This window comes from Myxine glutinosa, chromosome 3, assembly GCF_964187855.1.
Source record: "Myxine glutinosa chromosome 3, kmMyxGlut1.1, whole genome shotgun sequence".
In the NCBI taxonomy this organism is placed as follows: domain Eukaryota; kingdom Metazoa; phylum Chordata; class Myxini; order Myxiniformes; family Myxinidae; genus Myxine; species Myxine glutinosa.
In genome coordinates, this window is record NC_136263.1 from 139,643,436 (window position 1) to 139,660,196 (window position 16,761).

The 16,761-nt window shown below is 46.4% G+C and overlaps 1 protein-coding gene across 3 annotated transcripts in view; it reads right to left on the reverse strand.

Moving 5' to 3' along the window:
- The window catches only part of NCAPD3 (non-SMC condensin II complex subunit D3), a 181,100-nt gene that overhangs the window by 148,801 nt on the left and 15,538 nt on the right, over positions 1–16,761 (reverse strand). For 2 of the 3 annotated variants that reach the window (XM_068110014.2, XM_068110012.2), the window contains exon 5: positions 9,482–9,549. In XM_068110014.2, the coding sequence (XP_067966115.2) occupies positions 9,482–9,549 (68 nt within the window). Of the gene's footprint in view, positions 1–9,481; positions 9,550–13,200; positions 13,269–16,761 lie in introns of those variants that run through there. The other variant, XM_068110015.2, reaches the window with a different exon arrangement.

The window sequence follows — 16,761 nt, forward strand, 5'->3', positions numbered from 1 at the left end:
GGGAGGATGTGGTGTATGGATAGAGTGCACCATTAGGCATTATAGGATGGCATAGGGGATTTGCTTGTCCGAGTAAGAGTTAGGAAGAAATATGAGAATGAAGAGTGCGTATATGAACAACGTATTTATTGCAATCTACTTAAATGACAATGCTACGATATACTTTTGAAAAATGAATGGATTCGTAATAGGAATCGGCATAGCACCACCCTGGGATTGTCCACTCAGTGGACGGCTTGCTGTCGCCTTCGACTGTCCAATCAGCGGACGGCTTGCTTCGCCTTCACCCAGCAGACGCCAATAAGATGGCGTCGTATGGGCAGTTAATCGGATGCTTTTGGGCCCCAACGTCGGCTAATTCCGATTTTTCGAGTATGTCTGTACGTAATAAACAAAGAGCGCGGTTCGTAGATCGTAAATCCATTAGTGCCGTGGGCATCGGGTCACTGGGTGCGGTGTAAAAGGGATAACAAAGTCGAGTCCTTACGCTATTATTATATGGACTAGCCGAAACCCGTGGAACATCCACGGAAGGGAGGATGTGGTGTGTGGATAGAGTGTACCATTAGGGATGGCATAGGGGAGCGCTCATGGGATCTTCTTCTTCCGTTAAGCTCCAATTTTTTCTCTTTAAGTTAAGTCCAATCAGTCCTCTCTGCTCGAAGTGCTCAGGCCATGCCTTCCCGCTCGCATACTTTCATTTCCGTTCGGTGTAGAAAAAGATTGACATATCGTTCGTCTGTTTTCAGCTCGTTATCTTTAAGCTTCCTTACGTCTCGCCACCTGCTACACCTCTCTGAGTTACGAGGATTTATGCAACGCACCCCGAGTATCGCAACGTCACTCCATTTAACTTTATTAAAATGACGATAAAGACGTGAAACCCGTGGAACATCCACGGAAGGGAGGATGTGGTGTATGGATAGAGTGTACCATTATGGATGGCATAGGGGAGCGCTCATGGGATCTTCTTCTTCCGTTAAGCTCCAATTTTTTCTCTTTAAGTTAAGTCCAATCAGTCCTCTCTGCTCGAAGTGCTCAGGCCATGCCTCCCCGCTCTCATACTTTTATTTCCGTTCGGTGTAGAAAGAGATTGACATATCGTTCGTCTGTTTTCAGCCCGTTATCTTTAAGCTTCCTTACGTCTCGCCACCTGCTACACCTCTCTGAGTTACGAGGATTTATGCAACGCACCCCGAGTATCACAACGTCACTCCATTTCACTTTATTAAAATGACGACAAAGACGTTTCCTTATATATCCTAATTTAAAATGTTCAAGGGAATAAAAAGACCATTTGGTTCACACCACCCATGTTCACACCACTCGACTGTCCAATCAGCGGACGGCTCACGTCGCCTTCGCCCAGCAGACGCCAATACGATAGCGTCGTAAGATGGCGTCGTATCGGCAGTTAATCGGATGCTTTTGGGCCCCAACGTCGGCTAATTCAGATTTTTCGAGTATGGCTGTACGTGATAAACAAAGAGCGCGGTTCGTAGATCGTAAATCCATTAGTGCCGTGGGCATCGGGTCACTGGGTGCGGCGTAAAAGGGATAACAAAGTCGAGTCCTTACAGTATTATTATATAGATAATCATGGAAGTCTCATTGCTCAGATTCAAAGCATCATGTCCCAGAGGAAGAAGTTAACCAAGTTCCATTGAGGAATGATAAATCAGGTATCAGAGAGTTAGCACCTCAAACACAATGATTTTAGCTGTCCCAGCAATCCCTAAATAAACAGTTGTGAATGTCATCATGAAGTGGAAGCTTGCAAGCAACACCAATCCTTAAGAGAAGAAGAAACATTGACAAATTGCTCAGCATGGGTAAACCAAACCTCCATGATAATGTGACAAGATTATTGGGTTGCCCCACTTATATTACCATCCGATGTCCAGCTCATGATGCGGGGAACCCAAGTTCAAACCCCATGTAACAATGTGTTTGTCCATTGTCTAATAATGTCCTTGCAATTTAAATGTAAAAGTACACTGATGTTCACCAATGTATGCCGTGCATGTGCTCTCCAATTAGCTTTTGATCACTGCAAAAATAAAAACATGTAAAGACGATAACGGCATTCGTGGAGTGCAAAGTCTCGCCCCGCACGTTCATTCTGAACAAAAATACCATCGCCAACTGAACACGATACTATTATAGCCCATATACCCATATCATCCATGCACCCTATTATGTCACATTAGTATCTTGGCATAGATTATACAACAACAACAACATGCATTTAAAGGCCGTTTTCCCTGCTAGAGCGGGGGTTAGCCTTGCGGTCCCCATGACAATCTTCTCCATTTCGCCCTATTTTCTGCATCTCTCCTTGTTAACCCCCTTGCCCGCATTTCTTCTTCCACCATCTTTAGCCAAGTCTTTCTCGGTCTTCCCCGTCCTCTACTTCCTTCTACATTCATTTCCATCACTCTTCTCAACCAGTCACTTTCATCCTTCCTCAACACATGACCAAACCATCTCAACCTGTTCCTCTTCACAGCATCAATCACAGGCAATATTCCCATCATCTTTCGCAATTCATCATTTGTCTTCCTCTCTCTCAACGATACTCCGCACATCCATCGAACCATTCGCATTTCCACCCTTTCCAGCCTTCGTTGCTGCTCTACGTTCATTACCCATGTCTCGCTCCCATAAATCACAACACTTCTCACACATGCAGCATACACCTTTCCCTTCAGCTTCAGCGACACTCACCTCCTCATCAGCACGCCACTCAGTTCCCGAAACTTCTTCCATGCACATCTCACTCGAGCAACCGTTGCCGAGTCTGATCCACCTTCTCCATTCAGGATGTCTCCGAGGTAGCAAAATGTTTTCACACCTTCCAGCTTCATGCCGTCTCCAATATCCAACTCAACATTTCCTCCATCTGCAGCTCCCTCTGTGCACACCTTACATTTGAATGTAGCTGCCACACTGGTTAATGACCCTCTCAGACCACTACATTTTTGATGAACCCACTCAGCGCACATTGTACATTGAATGGAGTTCACTCCGACACCCTTCCTGCAAACAGCACACGGCCACTTCCCAGTTCTTTCCACCTCACCACATGCTTTACCACTTGCCATCACCTTCGTCTTTCCGATATTCACCTTCAGACCTTTTGTCTCCATACATTCCTTCCACTTGTTCATCTTTTCCTTCAGTCCATCCATACTTTCCGCAATAAACACCAGATCATCTGCATACAACAACTCCCACGGTAAACCCTCCTTTACATTCTGAGCCAGCACCTCCATCACAGCTACAAATAGTAGTGGACTTAGTACGGACCCCTGATGCACTCCCACCTTCACATAAAACTCACCACTGTTCCCGTCCTTCGTCCTTACAGCTGTGGGGGGGTCCTTACAGTACTCTTTTGTACATTGCCATCACTACTCTGATCAACCATTCCTCCACTCCTAACTTCCTCAATGCCCATGTCAATACTTTGCGTGGAACCCTATCAAATGCTTTCTCCAGATCAACAAACCCAAAAAACAACTTCTTCCTCTTCTCCATGTACTTCTCCTGCAACTGCCTCACAATGAAAAGCGCGTCTGTCGTTCCTCTTCCTGGCATAAATCCAAACTGCATTTCGTCGATCTTCACTTTCTTCCTTATCCTCCTCTCCAACACCCTTTCCAATACCTTCATTCCATGCTCCAATAACTTTATCGCTCGGTACGAGCCACACTCCAGAGGGTCACCTTTCCCCTTGTATAGAGGGACGAGGGTACTCAGTTCCCAATCCACTGGAATGCGGCCTTCTTTCACCACCAGATTACAGATCTGTCATTCTCTTCACACCCAAACTTCCTGCTTCCTTCAACATATCTCCCACAACTCCCGTTGGCCCTCCGGCTTTTCCACTCTTCATTGCTTTTATCGCTTCCTCAACTTCCTTCTCAGTTATCTTCTCTGCCGGTCCTAAAACTGGGTTACTCTCGATGTTGCCATCCCAGTCATTCTCTGTATTCAACAGCATTTCCATATATCTTTTCCATCTTCCTTTAATTCCATCTGGGTCGACAACAATTTGTCCCACTTCATCCTTCAAGCAACTCACCCCCATCACATCACACCTCTCTTTCGCTATCTGCTTTGCAATCCTGAATACTGCTCTCTGACCCTCTTCCGAATCCAAGCGTTCTCCGAACATTTTCCTACATGCCTCCTGCGCCTTTGCTACCTCTTTCTTTGCAGCCTTCCTGGCTGCCTTATAACTTTCATGCTCTGCTGTTTCTGCTCCCGTACCCTTCGCCTTCTGCCACTCCTTGAACTTCTTCCTCTTCTCGTCAATCGTCTTTCCAACTTCATCATCCCACCACCATGTTTCCGAGTGCCTCGGTGGTCCTTTTGTCCATCCACATACCTCACCAACGGCTCCCAACAGACTAGCTTTCATTGACATCCAACCACTTTCAAGCTCAACCACATCATCCTCGACCCTACTCAGCCTCTCTTTTAATTCCTCCCTTACTGTCACCTCTTTCAACCTCCACACCTTCATTCTCGGTTGGTACTTCACCCGCCGAGCTCTACTCGCACCTTTCACCCTTATGTCGCAGACAACCAAGTGGTACTGTGAAACAGCCTCCTCCCCCGGGATCACCTTTGTGTCCCGGAGGTGCCCCCTATCTCGCCTACGCACCATCAGCTAGTCAACGGTTATCGTCGACCCACCTGACGTGTATGTAACAAGCTTATTATCCTCTTTCTGGAACCGAGTATTACAAATCAACAAATCAGCTCCATCAGCAAACTCCAAAATCCTTTCACCTTCTCCATTTCTCACACCATATCCGTAACCCCCATGAACTCCCTCAAAACCATCCATACTCCTTCCCACATGTCCATTCAGGTCTCCTCCCACCACAACAACTTCCTCATCTTTCACGTTTTCCATCAGCTTCTCTATCGCACACCAGAACTTGTCCTTCTCTTCATCGCTTCGACCAACCTGCGGAGCATATCCCGAGATGACGTTCACCAAGAGCTTTCCAATCATCATTTTCACCATCATCAATCTATCACTCACTCTAGTCACACTCACCTCACTGTCTACAAACTCCTCAGAAAACAGGACACCAACACCATTCACACCCTCCAGGCACCCTTGCACACAAACTTGTATTTCTGTCCCTGCCTACCCTTCACCATTCTCACACCACTTCCCTTCCATCTCGTCTCCTGCACACAACATATGTCCACTCTTCTTCTGACCAAATACTTCCACCACTTCTCCTGATCTCCCTGTCATTGTCCCTACATTCCATGTCCCAAACCTCAGAAACCAATCTCCACTTCGGGCTGCACCCTGCCCATATGTACTTGTAATTGTCATGGTTCTCTTTTTGAGGCAATGTTTTTTCTGGCCGGATGCCCTTCCTGACGCCAACCCTCTTAGTCGTCTCTTACGACACGCAGGGATACGGTGTACCTATTCTGACCAGGGTACACACTGGGAAATGTTATGAACATTATATGGTTATGGCATAGGTTATGAACATTATAAATTTAATTCTTCACTCACATCTGGTCATAGATCATGTGTGAGTGTGTGTGAGTGCGTGAGTGAGTGAGTGAGTGCGTGCGTGGTTGGTTGTAATCTCCACATGTGGGTTTCAGGAGGTGGAACTGAGTCCTCCCAGGTCTTGAAGTATTCACTTCCGTTTCAGTAAGGGATCATAATTCATGGAACAGTTTGTGAAGTTTTCTTAGTCTCAAAGTTTGGTTCCGAGGGCTCTTTTGAGGATCGTCACCGAGCCACGGACAGCTTCCAACTGTAGTTCATTTGTCGCAATATTCCCAGGGTTGGTTTTAAAGATCTATAAGGTTCTTTTTATCATTCCCACTGCTCCAATAATTAATCACCAACAATTAGGGCTCAGCACTCTTCAGCTTCCAGGATCTTTTCACTTCATTTTTGAGGGCTTGGTACTTTGTCACTTTCTTGATTTCTGTATTGTTTAGGCCAAAATCGCTGCAAAATCCTCAATTATATCAATGCCTTCTTTTCTTTTTTGTAACTCAGGACTATATCCGGTCGCAATGCTTTGTTTTCTGGGTTCACGCTTGATGGAATCATTAGATCATGCGTGAGCATTACTTGTTTTCAGCGATTGCTTTTGGTTCATGTTGCTATGCATTTTCTGGAACTGGGATATTGAGACTTCTGCAGATGCACCAGTGGATTACTCTACATACCTTGTTGTGCCTTTGGGTGTACAGCTGCTCTGACATTCGTTTTTTACATCCTGATAGGAGATGGCTAGTACTTTGTTTCTACCATGCAGAACCTACACTTGTCCGATTGACTCAGTCCCGCCATTTCCTTTAAGCCATTTGGGTCGTGTCTTTGGTCTTGGACATTTATAATGATTCGTTCTCCATCCCAGTTGAGCTGACCTCTTCTTAGCTATTCCAAAAAGCCTTCTTTGCCTCCTCTCAAACTGTCCAACAACTCATATTTTTATACATTCCTGCTCTTTTATTGTTTTCCCAGTTGTCGATGTATATCTATTGATATTTGGTTATATATTTTTCTTTTTTCACAATTATTGGGGTGTACTCATTTTGCCTTCTTGTGTAACATCTTCCATTCACACGTCTTTGGAAAATTATTGCTAGGTGGGTTAGGGATACCGTCTGTGGTTTGTTGTCTTCGTGTTTACTTACAAATTAGATATGGTAGTCTGTTGCACGTTTTACAAATTCGGCCAAACCCACAGTTGTCATTCTTGCCACACTTGTTTGAGCCCCATCAGGCTGCTACCTCCTTCTCGTCTTGGCCGGTACATTATCGGGATGCATGGATTTTTGTAAAACATTTTGTGTATGGGGAGGAGTTTCCTTGTTTTGATATCCAGTTTATCGATTTCTGATTGTGACCAGTTTATTATTCCACAGCTGTACTGGAATACTAACCCCCTCATAGTAGACCCAGACCCCGTGACCATAACAATATATATATATATATATATAGTTACGGGTGACGGGGATGTGGACCAGAGTCCCAAACGTCACTCCTGACTACATCTTTTACAAGGTGACTAATGTCAGCAACTCTAGGTCCTATCCCCAGCCCGCCAGGCCAAGGCCCGCAAGCTGGCTGAGCGGTTTTTGGAAACTTGAACTTATGGTTGAGTGCAAGGAGTAGAGGCTGCAAGGAGTAAAGACTGCCATGCTGGCAACTCGGGGCTTGCAACTCGATACAAAAAATGTCAAAATCAAACAAAATCAAATACAATCAATTTACTTCACAGAAGGCAAAACGATACAATAAGCAAATCGTACAAGTATTATGACATACTTAATTAATTTATAATGACAGACTGAATTAATTAATAACAGGCCACATACATCCGATACGAAAGGCCGACACAACATCACAAACACGGACCATCTATCTAACCAAGGGTAAGGAAAGGGAAGCAAAGCAAAAAAACAACAACAACATTTGCAGGGAATTCAAATAAAACAGGATATGAGAATGGGAATGGAATAGGGTTCAGGCCTGTTTGAAGTGCAGTTTCATCGACGCTCTTTAGAGCGGGGCTTGGTGGGAACAAACGTGAATGGACTAGTCAACACGCTCTGCAATTCTTTTCTCCTTTCTTTTCATCCACCTCCTTCATGAAATACAGCAAATCTTTCAGAAGGTTAATCGAGGTCAAGTGCTTCATTTCACACGCACCAAGGCCGGTCACAGCATGAAGCACAGATCATCTCCACAAAGACCCAAAGAAGCGTCTTTTTCCACAGAACATGCTCTTTTCCTTTTGTCCACCTCCTTCATGTACACTGAATCTTCTTCATATAGTTCACAGAGATAGAGTCCTTCACACCAACAAGCTGAAGCTGCTCACACCAGGAGCATTGATCGTTTTTGCCCCGCAGCCAAAAGGCGCTCCTCTTCTTCTTCTTCTTTTACCACAAAGGGTTGAATCCTTTCCAGAGCTGGCTTTGTGCACCACTTCCATCAGTCAAACTAATGTATTGCAAAGGGCGAGTATATGGGGTAAACTTTAAGAAAAAGGAAAAAGTAATACAAAAAGGTCCTATTTTGATCCCACAACTGACCCGGCATTTCCTACGCAACACACCTTCAATGACACGAATTGTCTGTGCATGCTTTGTAAATTATTGACATTCCCACAACTGTAACTCAATCACTCATTCAACCAGTTTGAATAAAGAAATGGAGTAGTTCTGCTGTTTTGTGACACTGTGTATGGAAATGAGCATGGAGAAAAGAAAGAAAACCAGAGAATTTGTCTGAGGATGTCAGACACAAGATTGTAGCTAAGCATGGACAATAGAGGCTGCAAGTCCATCTCCAGAAACCTTGATGTTCCTGTGTCCACCGCACGCAATGTTATCAGGAAATGTAAGGCCCATGGCACTGCAGCCAACCTCAAAGGACATTGCAGCAAGAGAGAACTTGATCGAAGATTGCAGCGAAGGATTGTTCGAATGGTGGAGAAAGCACCTCGATCAACTGCCAAACAGATTTAAGCTGACCTTCAGACACAAGGTACGATAGTTTCAACTCGCAGCATCCGTCGCCAACTCAACTCAAAATCCTTCTGGGAGAATGTCCTGTGGACAGATGAGACTAAATTAGAGATTTTTGGTAAAGCACATCATGTCTATGTTTACAGAAAACAAAATGAAGCCTTCAAAGAAAAGAACACCTTCTCTACAGTCAAACATGGAGGAGGTTCAGTGATGTTTTGGAGTTGCTGTGCTGCCTCTGGCACTGGATACCCTGAATGTGGGCATGGCGTCATGAAATCAGGAGATTACCAAGGCATTTTGGAGCGCATTGTTCAACTCAGTGTAAGAAAGCTGGGTCTCCGTCGAAGGTCATTGGTCTTGCAGCAGGACAATGACCCCAAACACACTTCAAAAAGCACCCAGGAATGGTTCAAGACAAAACGCTGGACTGTTCTGAAGTGGCCAGCAATGGGTCCAGAGCTAAATCCCATTGAACACCTGTGGGGAGATCTGAAAACAGCAGTTGGGAGAAGGCACCCTTCAAATCTGGGAGAACTGGAGCAGTTTGCACAAGAAGAGTGGGCCAAACTGCCAGTAGAGAGGTGTAGGAAGCTCATTCATGGCTATAGGAAGCGCTTGACTGCAGTTATTTTGTCCAAAGGCAGTGCTACCAAATATTACGTCTAGGGTGTTAATAATTTTGTCAATGCAAATTTCTTTTTATTTTCTGATTTAAAAGGATATATTAAGTTCTGAATCAAAAACAAAGGCTCTGTAATATCAACAGTGAAAAATAATTGTGGAGACCAAATAATTGTCAATTTCAACTTATTTTTGGAGAAAATTGTGAGTTATTTTAAAAAGTGCAAGGGTGCCAATATTTTTGGCCACGACTGTTTAAATGCATATGTATATATGTACCCCCCCCCACCCCCACCTAAACACCGGAACTGGAGCATACCTCGTTGTGGTGATGTCGGGCAAGCCTTCCAGAGATTCAGAATCTTCTTTTGAAAGTTCCACAAGACCCTGCAAAATTCACAAAGAGCTATAAAATCGAGAAAACGTTGTTTGGAACCTTAAGCCATGTTAAATAATCTGTTTTCAGTGCATGTCTGATGTTTTGCTAACATGTTGAAGAACATTTTGTAGATTTAATTTTTCTCTGCAAACTATGTCATAAAAATATCACAATTGATCCGTCTAATCTGGTTTGAACCAGGATTGGGATACAATACGATCACAAAATGTCAGTCTTGTGCCCTGCAGCAGTCCTTTCAAAAGCAAGTCGAGTCTGCTCTTGCTTGTTTTATGGATGTTAAATTCCTCACTGTAAACTTCCCCATGTTGTGCCGCTACACTTGAGACTTTTTAATTCATGCCCCCATTAGCATTGAAATAAACGGTAAACCACCTGATGCATCCATAGCAAGACACTGCTGTAGCAGCAGGCTATATCCCAATCTCAGATTTCTTTTTTATATATTTTTTTATATTTAAGGCTCCAGTCGAAATCTGGAGGAATCCCGACGTGCTTGAGGCATTTTATGCTTATCTTGTCCATCACAGACTAATGGACCAGAGCAGAGATCTACTGTAATCTATATACCCCAGAGAGGATAATATAGCCATTTTAATATTCCCACCTGACTATGTCGTCCTCATCGAGGTCAAACCTTTAAAAAAAATAAAATAATAAGAACTGCATAAAGATAAACAAAGGAGAGAGAATGTAAAGGTGAGGAGTGAAAATGAGTAAAAAAAAAGTGTTTGAGATGACAAGTGTGTGATGTTTGTTTCCAAGAGAGAGAGATTGTTGAAGCTAGCCGAGTAGTTATAGCTTGAGTGAGACAGAAAGTAAGACCAGCAATCCTGACGAGTGTGCAAGATGGTTCCATGCACAATTTTAACGCTCCTAAGTCACCTCATCGCCCTCTAACAGGTAATATTTTTAGTCCTGCAGGATGTCACAGTCACTCTCCCCCACTGTTAACCCAGTGAGGGTAGTCAAGTTTGCACGTTTTAGTCAGTTTTGTCAAGTAATGACTGTTAGTTAAACCAGTCAGTTGAGTCGCCGACAACCCGACTATGCGGCAGGTAGCACTGGGTTACATGTTACCAGTGTGTGGATGAGTGTTAAACAATTTTAACTCAAGCACTTTCTGGTAAGCTTTTTTGCTTGGAGGAGGACGGGGTTGGGGGTGGGGGGGAAATAAAATGAATGAATGATCGTTTTAAGGCCATTTTCCCCGCTAGAGCGGGGTTTAGCCTTGCGGGCCCCATGACAATCATGCTTCCCTGTTTGAGGCAATGTTTTTATGGCCGGATGCCCTTCCTGACGCCAACCCTGAGTCGCCTCTTACGATGCGCAGGGATACGGTGTACCTATTCTAAACCGGGGTACACACCGTGATCATTCATCCCTGCAAGCTGGTACTCAATTTGCCGACCTCGGAAGGATGACAGGCTGAGTCAACCCCCCTAGCGTTAATTCAGCGATCGACCGGGATTCGAACCCAGGACGCTAGGATCCCAAGCCGGCACCCTAACCGCTAAGCCAACACCAGGGACTTATCAAACCATTATCAAACAAATGGTCATTTAAGTGACAGCCATGTCATAAGAATCACTACCAAACCTTGACAATGCAAATAAAGCTATAGCACACAAGACTTATTGCCTTGAAAGTACAAAATTATATGTTTTTATCCTCTTTAGTTTTTATAGTCAATTCGTGAAGTAATGTGTTATGACACAGACATGTTGAATATAGTGTTACTGATCGCGGTTTAAGACGTTAGTTACCGAGCGGTTTGGTATTGCCGCGACCTAACAGGATCCCTGGCTCACCCGATTCACCCAGGACTTTGGCCGGATCGCACCACAGCTAGTCAATAGGGAAAAGACAAAGGCGACACGGATGTGAAGAAGAAGAAGCAGAGGACAAAAAGGTTGGAAATAACACTAAATTTATTCCTACTATTTACATGCTCAAAGTAACCAAGGAGAAGGAAAGATAATAAAATAATATACAGAAGGATTAGAGACACAGTGCAAATTTTAGCTTATCTACAGACTTAACTTATTCCCAGGACAGAACAAACAAAAGACACTGACTCACGCGGGGAATTGCACTTGCAGGAATGGCAGGATGTGGATGGCTGGAGGGAGAGGGAGGTCCAAGGGGGTCCCGCAGCACAACCGGCGCGTTTAGCAGCCGCCGTTCAGGCCAGGCCCCACGCTGCTGTTTTGGCTGCTGTTTTGGCTGCTGTTTTCGTCGCGTGCTTTGCCAGGCCTTGTCCCACTCGTCTGGTCCAAACCCTCAACTCTTTCTTGTTTCTCTCACTCCTCACCACCGACTCCTCACCGCAACCAACTGACCACCGACTCCTTACCAACGCAACCACTGACCCTCCTCAGGCAACCGACTCAGACCAACTCAGACCAACTCCTTGCCTTTCTGTCTTCTGCTCTCCTCTGTAAAAACCCATCTCCTCCTGGACACGCCCTGCCTTGGGTTATATAGGCCCCCGCCCCTCAACCTTTGCGAACCTCCCCGATCGCTCTTCCTCCGCCCTCTCTAGCCAAACCCCTGGCTCATGGTTGGTCGAGTGGGGCTGGCTCACTCCTCCCCTCTATGACGAGGTGGAGACACGCCTTTCTTCCCCAACCCTACCTCGTGGCCAATGGTGGTTGAAGAAAACCGCCCAAAATGCGGAAGGCAATTGGAAGGGAGGTAATATGGGCAATCGAGGCTCGGCAATGACGAGAGGGGATGTAATATGAAATGGAGATTTTGGGGATGGGAAGGAAAGGGGATCTATTCTCTTTCACTGGTGCAATGGAGTATTTCAATTAATGGAAGACACAGCCTTACGCTAATACACATAATAAGGATATAACTGTCAAAAAAGATATATCGTGTCCTGCATGTATGTTTTATGGACTAACTACGGGAACGCCCTTTGACCTTTATACAACCACAAACGGAGGGAGGAGGGGTGATATTTTACAACAACCTTTTACAACAACATTTTACCACAACAATAAAATTAAAAAAACATTCTCATATCCACAACACTGCACCCTCCTCCCCTTAGGCACGTCCCGGGCCTATAACTTTTACCTTAGTGTGGCACGTAGGTGTAGTTCCCTCTACTTTTAACCTGACCCTGAGTGCGACAGTTTTAAAACATAAATAAATGTGTCCCGCTGCTCCATTGCACCCTGCCTAACAGACTTACGCCCACAGTTAACCGAATTGCGGAATGGTCTTCAAACTATACACTGACGGTGGGAAGCATTATTTACAATGACGCTATTTTTATTTACAAAACTAACCCAGGACCTGTAATTGTTCTTTCTGGGGGGGAGACAGTCTGCTCTGCATCAATGCACCATTAAAGCACCCAAAAACGCACCAATACACACCCAAGCACCAATCGGTGCAGTCACCATAGTTCATCAATGTTCAACAATAAAATAAATTCAACAACCCCTAACCCTGCAGGGTATCTCTTGCTCTTCGGCTCCCTCTGCTGGTGATTATTATTTGTCTTCCAGATGTTGTCATTTTCTTTTGCTTTGCTTACTGGCGGCCTATTTTCAATAAAGTGTGCCCAATGTGTCCTTTTTATTTGCTTTATTTATGGCCCACAGGGCCGACTATGTGTGGTTCACCTGTGGGGCATCGGTGCCCTGTGGCCAAGGTCCGCCAGCAAGATTTCAGGCCCTCATGGCCGGTTCCAGCAGAGGGGCCATGCCCCAACCCATGGGGTCCATCGGTGGTGCTCGGCCACAGACATGTGGTCCATAATGTGGTGCATCGATGCAGACAGCTGGTTCTGGGAATTTCGGGCGCACAATGGCCGACCCACGCACGCTCCCCTCGGCACCCAATGGCGCACAGGTCATGTGGGAGACAAAAGGGGAAAGACAATTGAGCGAGGGGTAGGGTCACAAGGGTACACATCAATAAGGCAATGCAAGGCGAAATGCGTACGGAGGGCGAAGTGAGAAAGCTCGTCCCTACCGTACGTCACCCCCCCTGTCACCTACCCTACCCTTGCCCTTACCCCATATGTACAAAAATCTACACATTTACAAATTCGTCACTACTGTCACGTCTTCCCCATATTTCCCCTATACCAAATTCTTCTCCACAATCCCTCTACTTCAAAATTTGCCATCACCAAATTCATCATCAATCCTCATAAGGAGGCAGAGATGGAACATCAAAGCACAATGTCACACCCACGTCATGATGCGTCTCACAATCCAAACATTTGCACAGTAAAAAATAATTAAACATGGCATGGTGCGGAGTACCTGTCACCTCAGGTGAGTGGATGCAGATGGTGCGAGGAGATCCTTCATCCTAACTATTTTCTAAATGACATTAACACACTTTACACTACCCGGGGTCTCTCCCTGCCAATCCATTGGCCAACTTACACTATGGGTTCTAATAACCAATTCCCATTGACCAAACTGTGGTGCTTCTCAATTTGGGGTCTCACTCCCCCGATTCATCTCCCGGTGCCCTCGCACAATTTCTGGGCTGCGACGTGTAACTCTCCCAGCAGGTCTACCCACCTGCACACGTCCACCACTGTAGTTGCCACCCGAGCTTACCTAGCTCCTCACCCTAACCTAACTAACTGGGGACAGCCCCTCCTGGCTCTGTCACCCCATGGTGCCCTCTGGCACTGGGCTACCCGGGTCCGTCCTCCGGATCCTCGGGCCCCATCCACAACAACTACTACCGGCTCCCAGAGCCCACCTGCGGCCTCACCTGGCCGACATCCTCACAGTGGTGGAGTGCCCAAACCAACTACACACACTAACAGGCTACACGCCCAGCCATTTCCACAACACTAATGCACCCATCCAAAGACCATTCTTTCACCCGCCCCACAGATGCCAATATCCAACCACAATTTACCTATACCCTCTACCTAACACTTACACTACCCGCCCCGGGTATCCGTGATGGGGGTCCACTCTTCCCCCATTCACACCTTCGCACCATCCATTCCACTCCACAATTTCCACCATTCTCACTCCACGACCATCCATTCCAATCCTCCAGACCATTTATTCCATACGCCTGTCTTTCATTCGCCTGTCGTTGCACACCTGTGCAATCCTACCTGGTGCCACCTGCACCCTCCTCCTCTTCCTGGACCATTTGGTCAACACAACACGCAATCACCACTACTCCCTCATACACTGCTCCATACACCTGTTCAGTTGCACACCTGTGCAATCACACCTGTTCAATTCTCACACCTACGGCATCATCTCATCTAACTACTCCCCTCTGAAACTTGCGCTTCCCAGTCGTCCCTTTAAACTATTGCGCTCCCACGTCATTATCATCCACACTAAACTACCTGCGTCCCCACTACAGGTATCAGTCACTAACTAACCTTAACGTTACCTAATGTCATCTTCTAGGGCCCTATCAATATCCTAACCCACCCGGGCTAGTTTTCACTGCCATACACCCCATAACTAGTGCGCATTTGCCCCCCTGTGAGGGATGGTGGATTTGCCATCCCACCACATCGGGGGTCTCTCACTATCAATTTTGTTCGTCCAAATTCCAACCAATTCAAAAATTTTCCATTTACTGCCAATTCTACCCATACCATCATCAAATTTTGCTTTTTTCTAATTTCGGGGCCAAAACACTATCCTCATCACCCATCTACTTATTACATCCTCTCGGTGCGCCAATTCACGTCTACAGCCCGGCTTCGTACAGCCGAGCAATGAACGCGGATTCTTTTGTGCCGGCGGCTGGATGCGTCCCGCATTCGGGGCAGGGGCGGGGGCTTACCCGGGCCGAGATCCCACGCACCACCTCGGCGTGGAGCCATCCAATGTCCCGATCTCGACCTGCCGGCACGTCTCAATAGAAAGTGGTCGCCATGACGACCCGTCCTATTGGGCTGCCCGCTCCGCCTAGTGGAGCCCGGACGCGGCCGTTCAAAGCGAGGCCCGGCACGCACCGAGGGCCCGATTCGGCTAAAAGTCGACCTAACCGCTGCTCCGTTTAACGTCGATGCTTCACCTGCATGCTTACACCCCGCAACCCGTTCCTTGCTCACACATCCAGCCGTCTCCATGCTCCTCGTACCTTTCCTTACACACCTCGGTACACTCATTCCACTCCCAGCCTTGGTCACACACCTGACCACCGAACACTTTGGCACACATTCGTTGGTCGCACACCTCACCAACACACCTCTTCACGCCCCCTCCTCGGTCACTTCCTCTGTGACAATCACAGGTGTGCTCTCATTCGCACACCCAACCACGTGCCTCACTACCAACTCAAATGTGCCTTCCCACACACGCTCTACCATTCCAGGTGTGCATCCTTCCATTCCAGGTGTACATCCTCGCTCACCTGTCATAACCAACTCACGCTCCGTTTCACTCTCACTACTCTCACCTCCATTCTTGACCGCGCACTCACCCTTACTCTCGACAGCACACTCTTTCCTCATGCACCCGTCCGTTACACACCTTTCTCGCGCATCCTCTCGCGCACACTTTTTCGTTACTTCCTCCGTAACACTCACCACACCGCGCTTCCCTGTGCTCCCTCGCACACGCGCTACGACCGACTCACTCCTGACGGCACACTCACTCCTCGGCGTGCACTTTTTCCTCACACACCCCATGGTCGGACATTCTCGCACACCTCTTTTTTTGCACACCTGACCTGTCGCACACTTCACCAACGGCTTCTCACGAACACCCGGATCCAAACCAATCCCCAAGCCGACTGAAGCTTTCCTCACATCATATACATTGCCACTCACCTCCGTACATCGTCTCCGCACCTCCTTTGCCACCTGCAAACTTTTTATTTGGTTAGTGAGCGCCACATTATGAGTTGAGCACCGACCTTGCACATATTCCATCACCTCCTCCTGGATTTCTCTTTTAGTTTCTGTTCGTCCCTTCTTAATTTCACTCACCTCTTCTTCCACTTCCTCTAATTTTTGTTTAACCTCTTTTATTTCTCGGTGCGTCTCCTCAAGTTCGTCCTCTAAGGCTACCGTGACCGTCTCTATGTGCATCCTCACCTGCCGGTCCTTTGTCTCCATTATCTCTGTCACCTCGTCCACCCTCATTGTCAGTTCCTCACGTACCATCTGACATTGCCTCTGTGTCGCTATCAAGTCATTTTTAATTTCTTTTTGTGTCGCCTTTAACCCTCCGAGT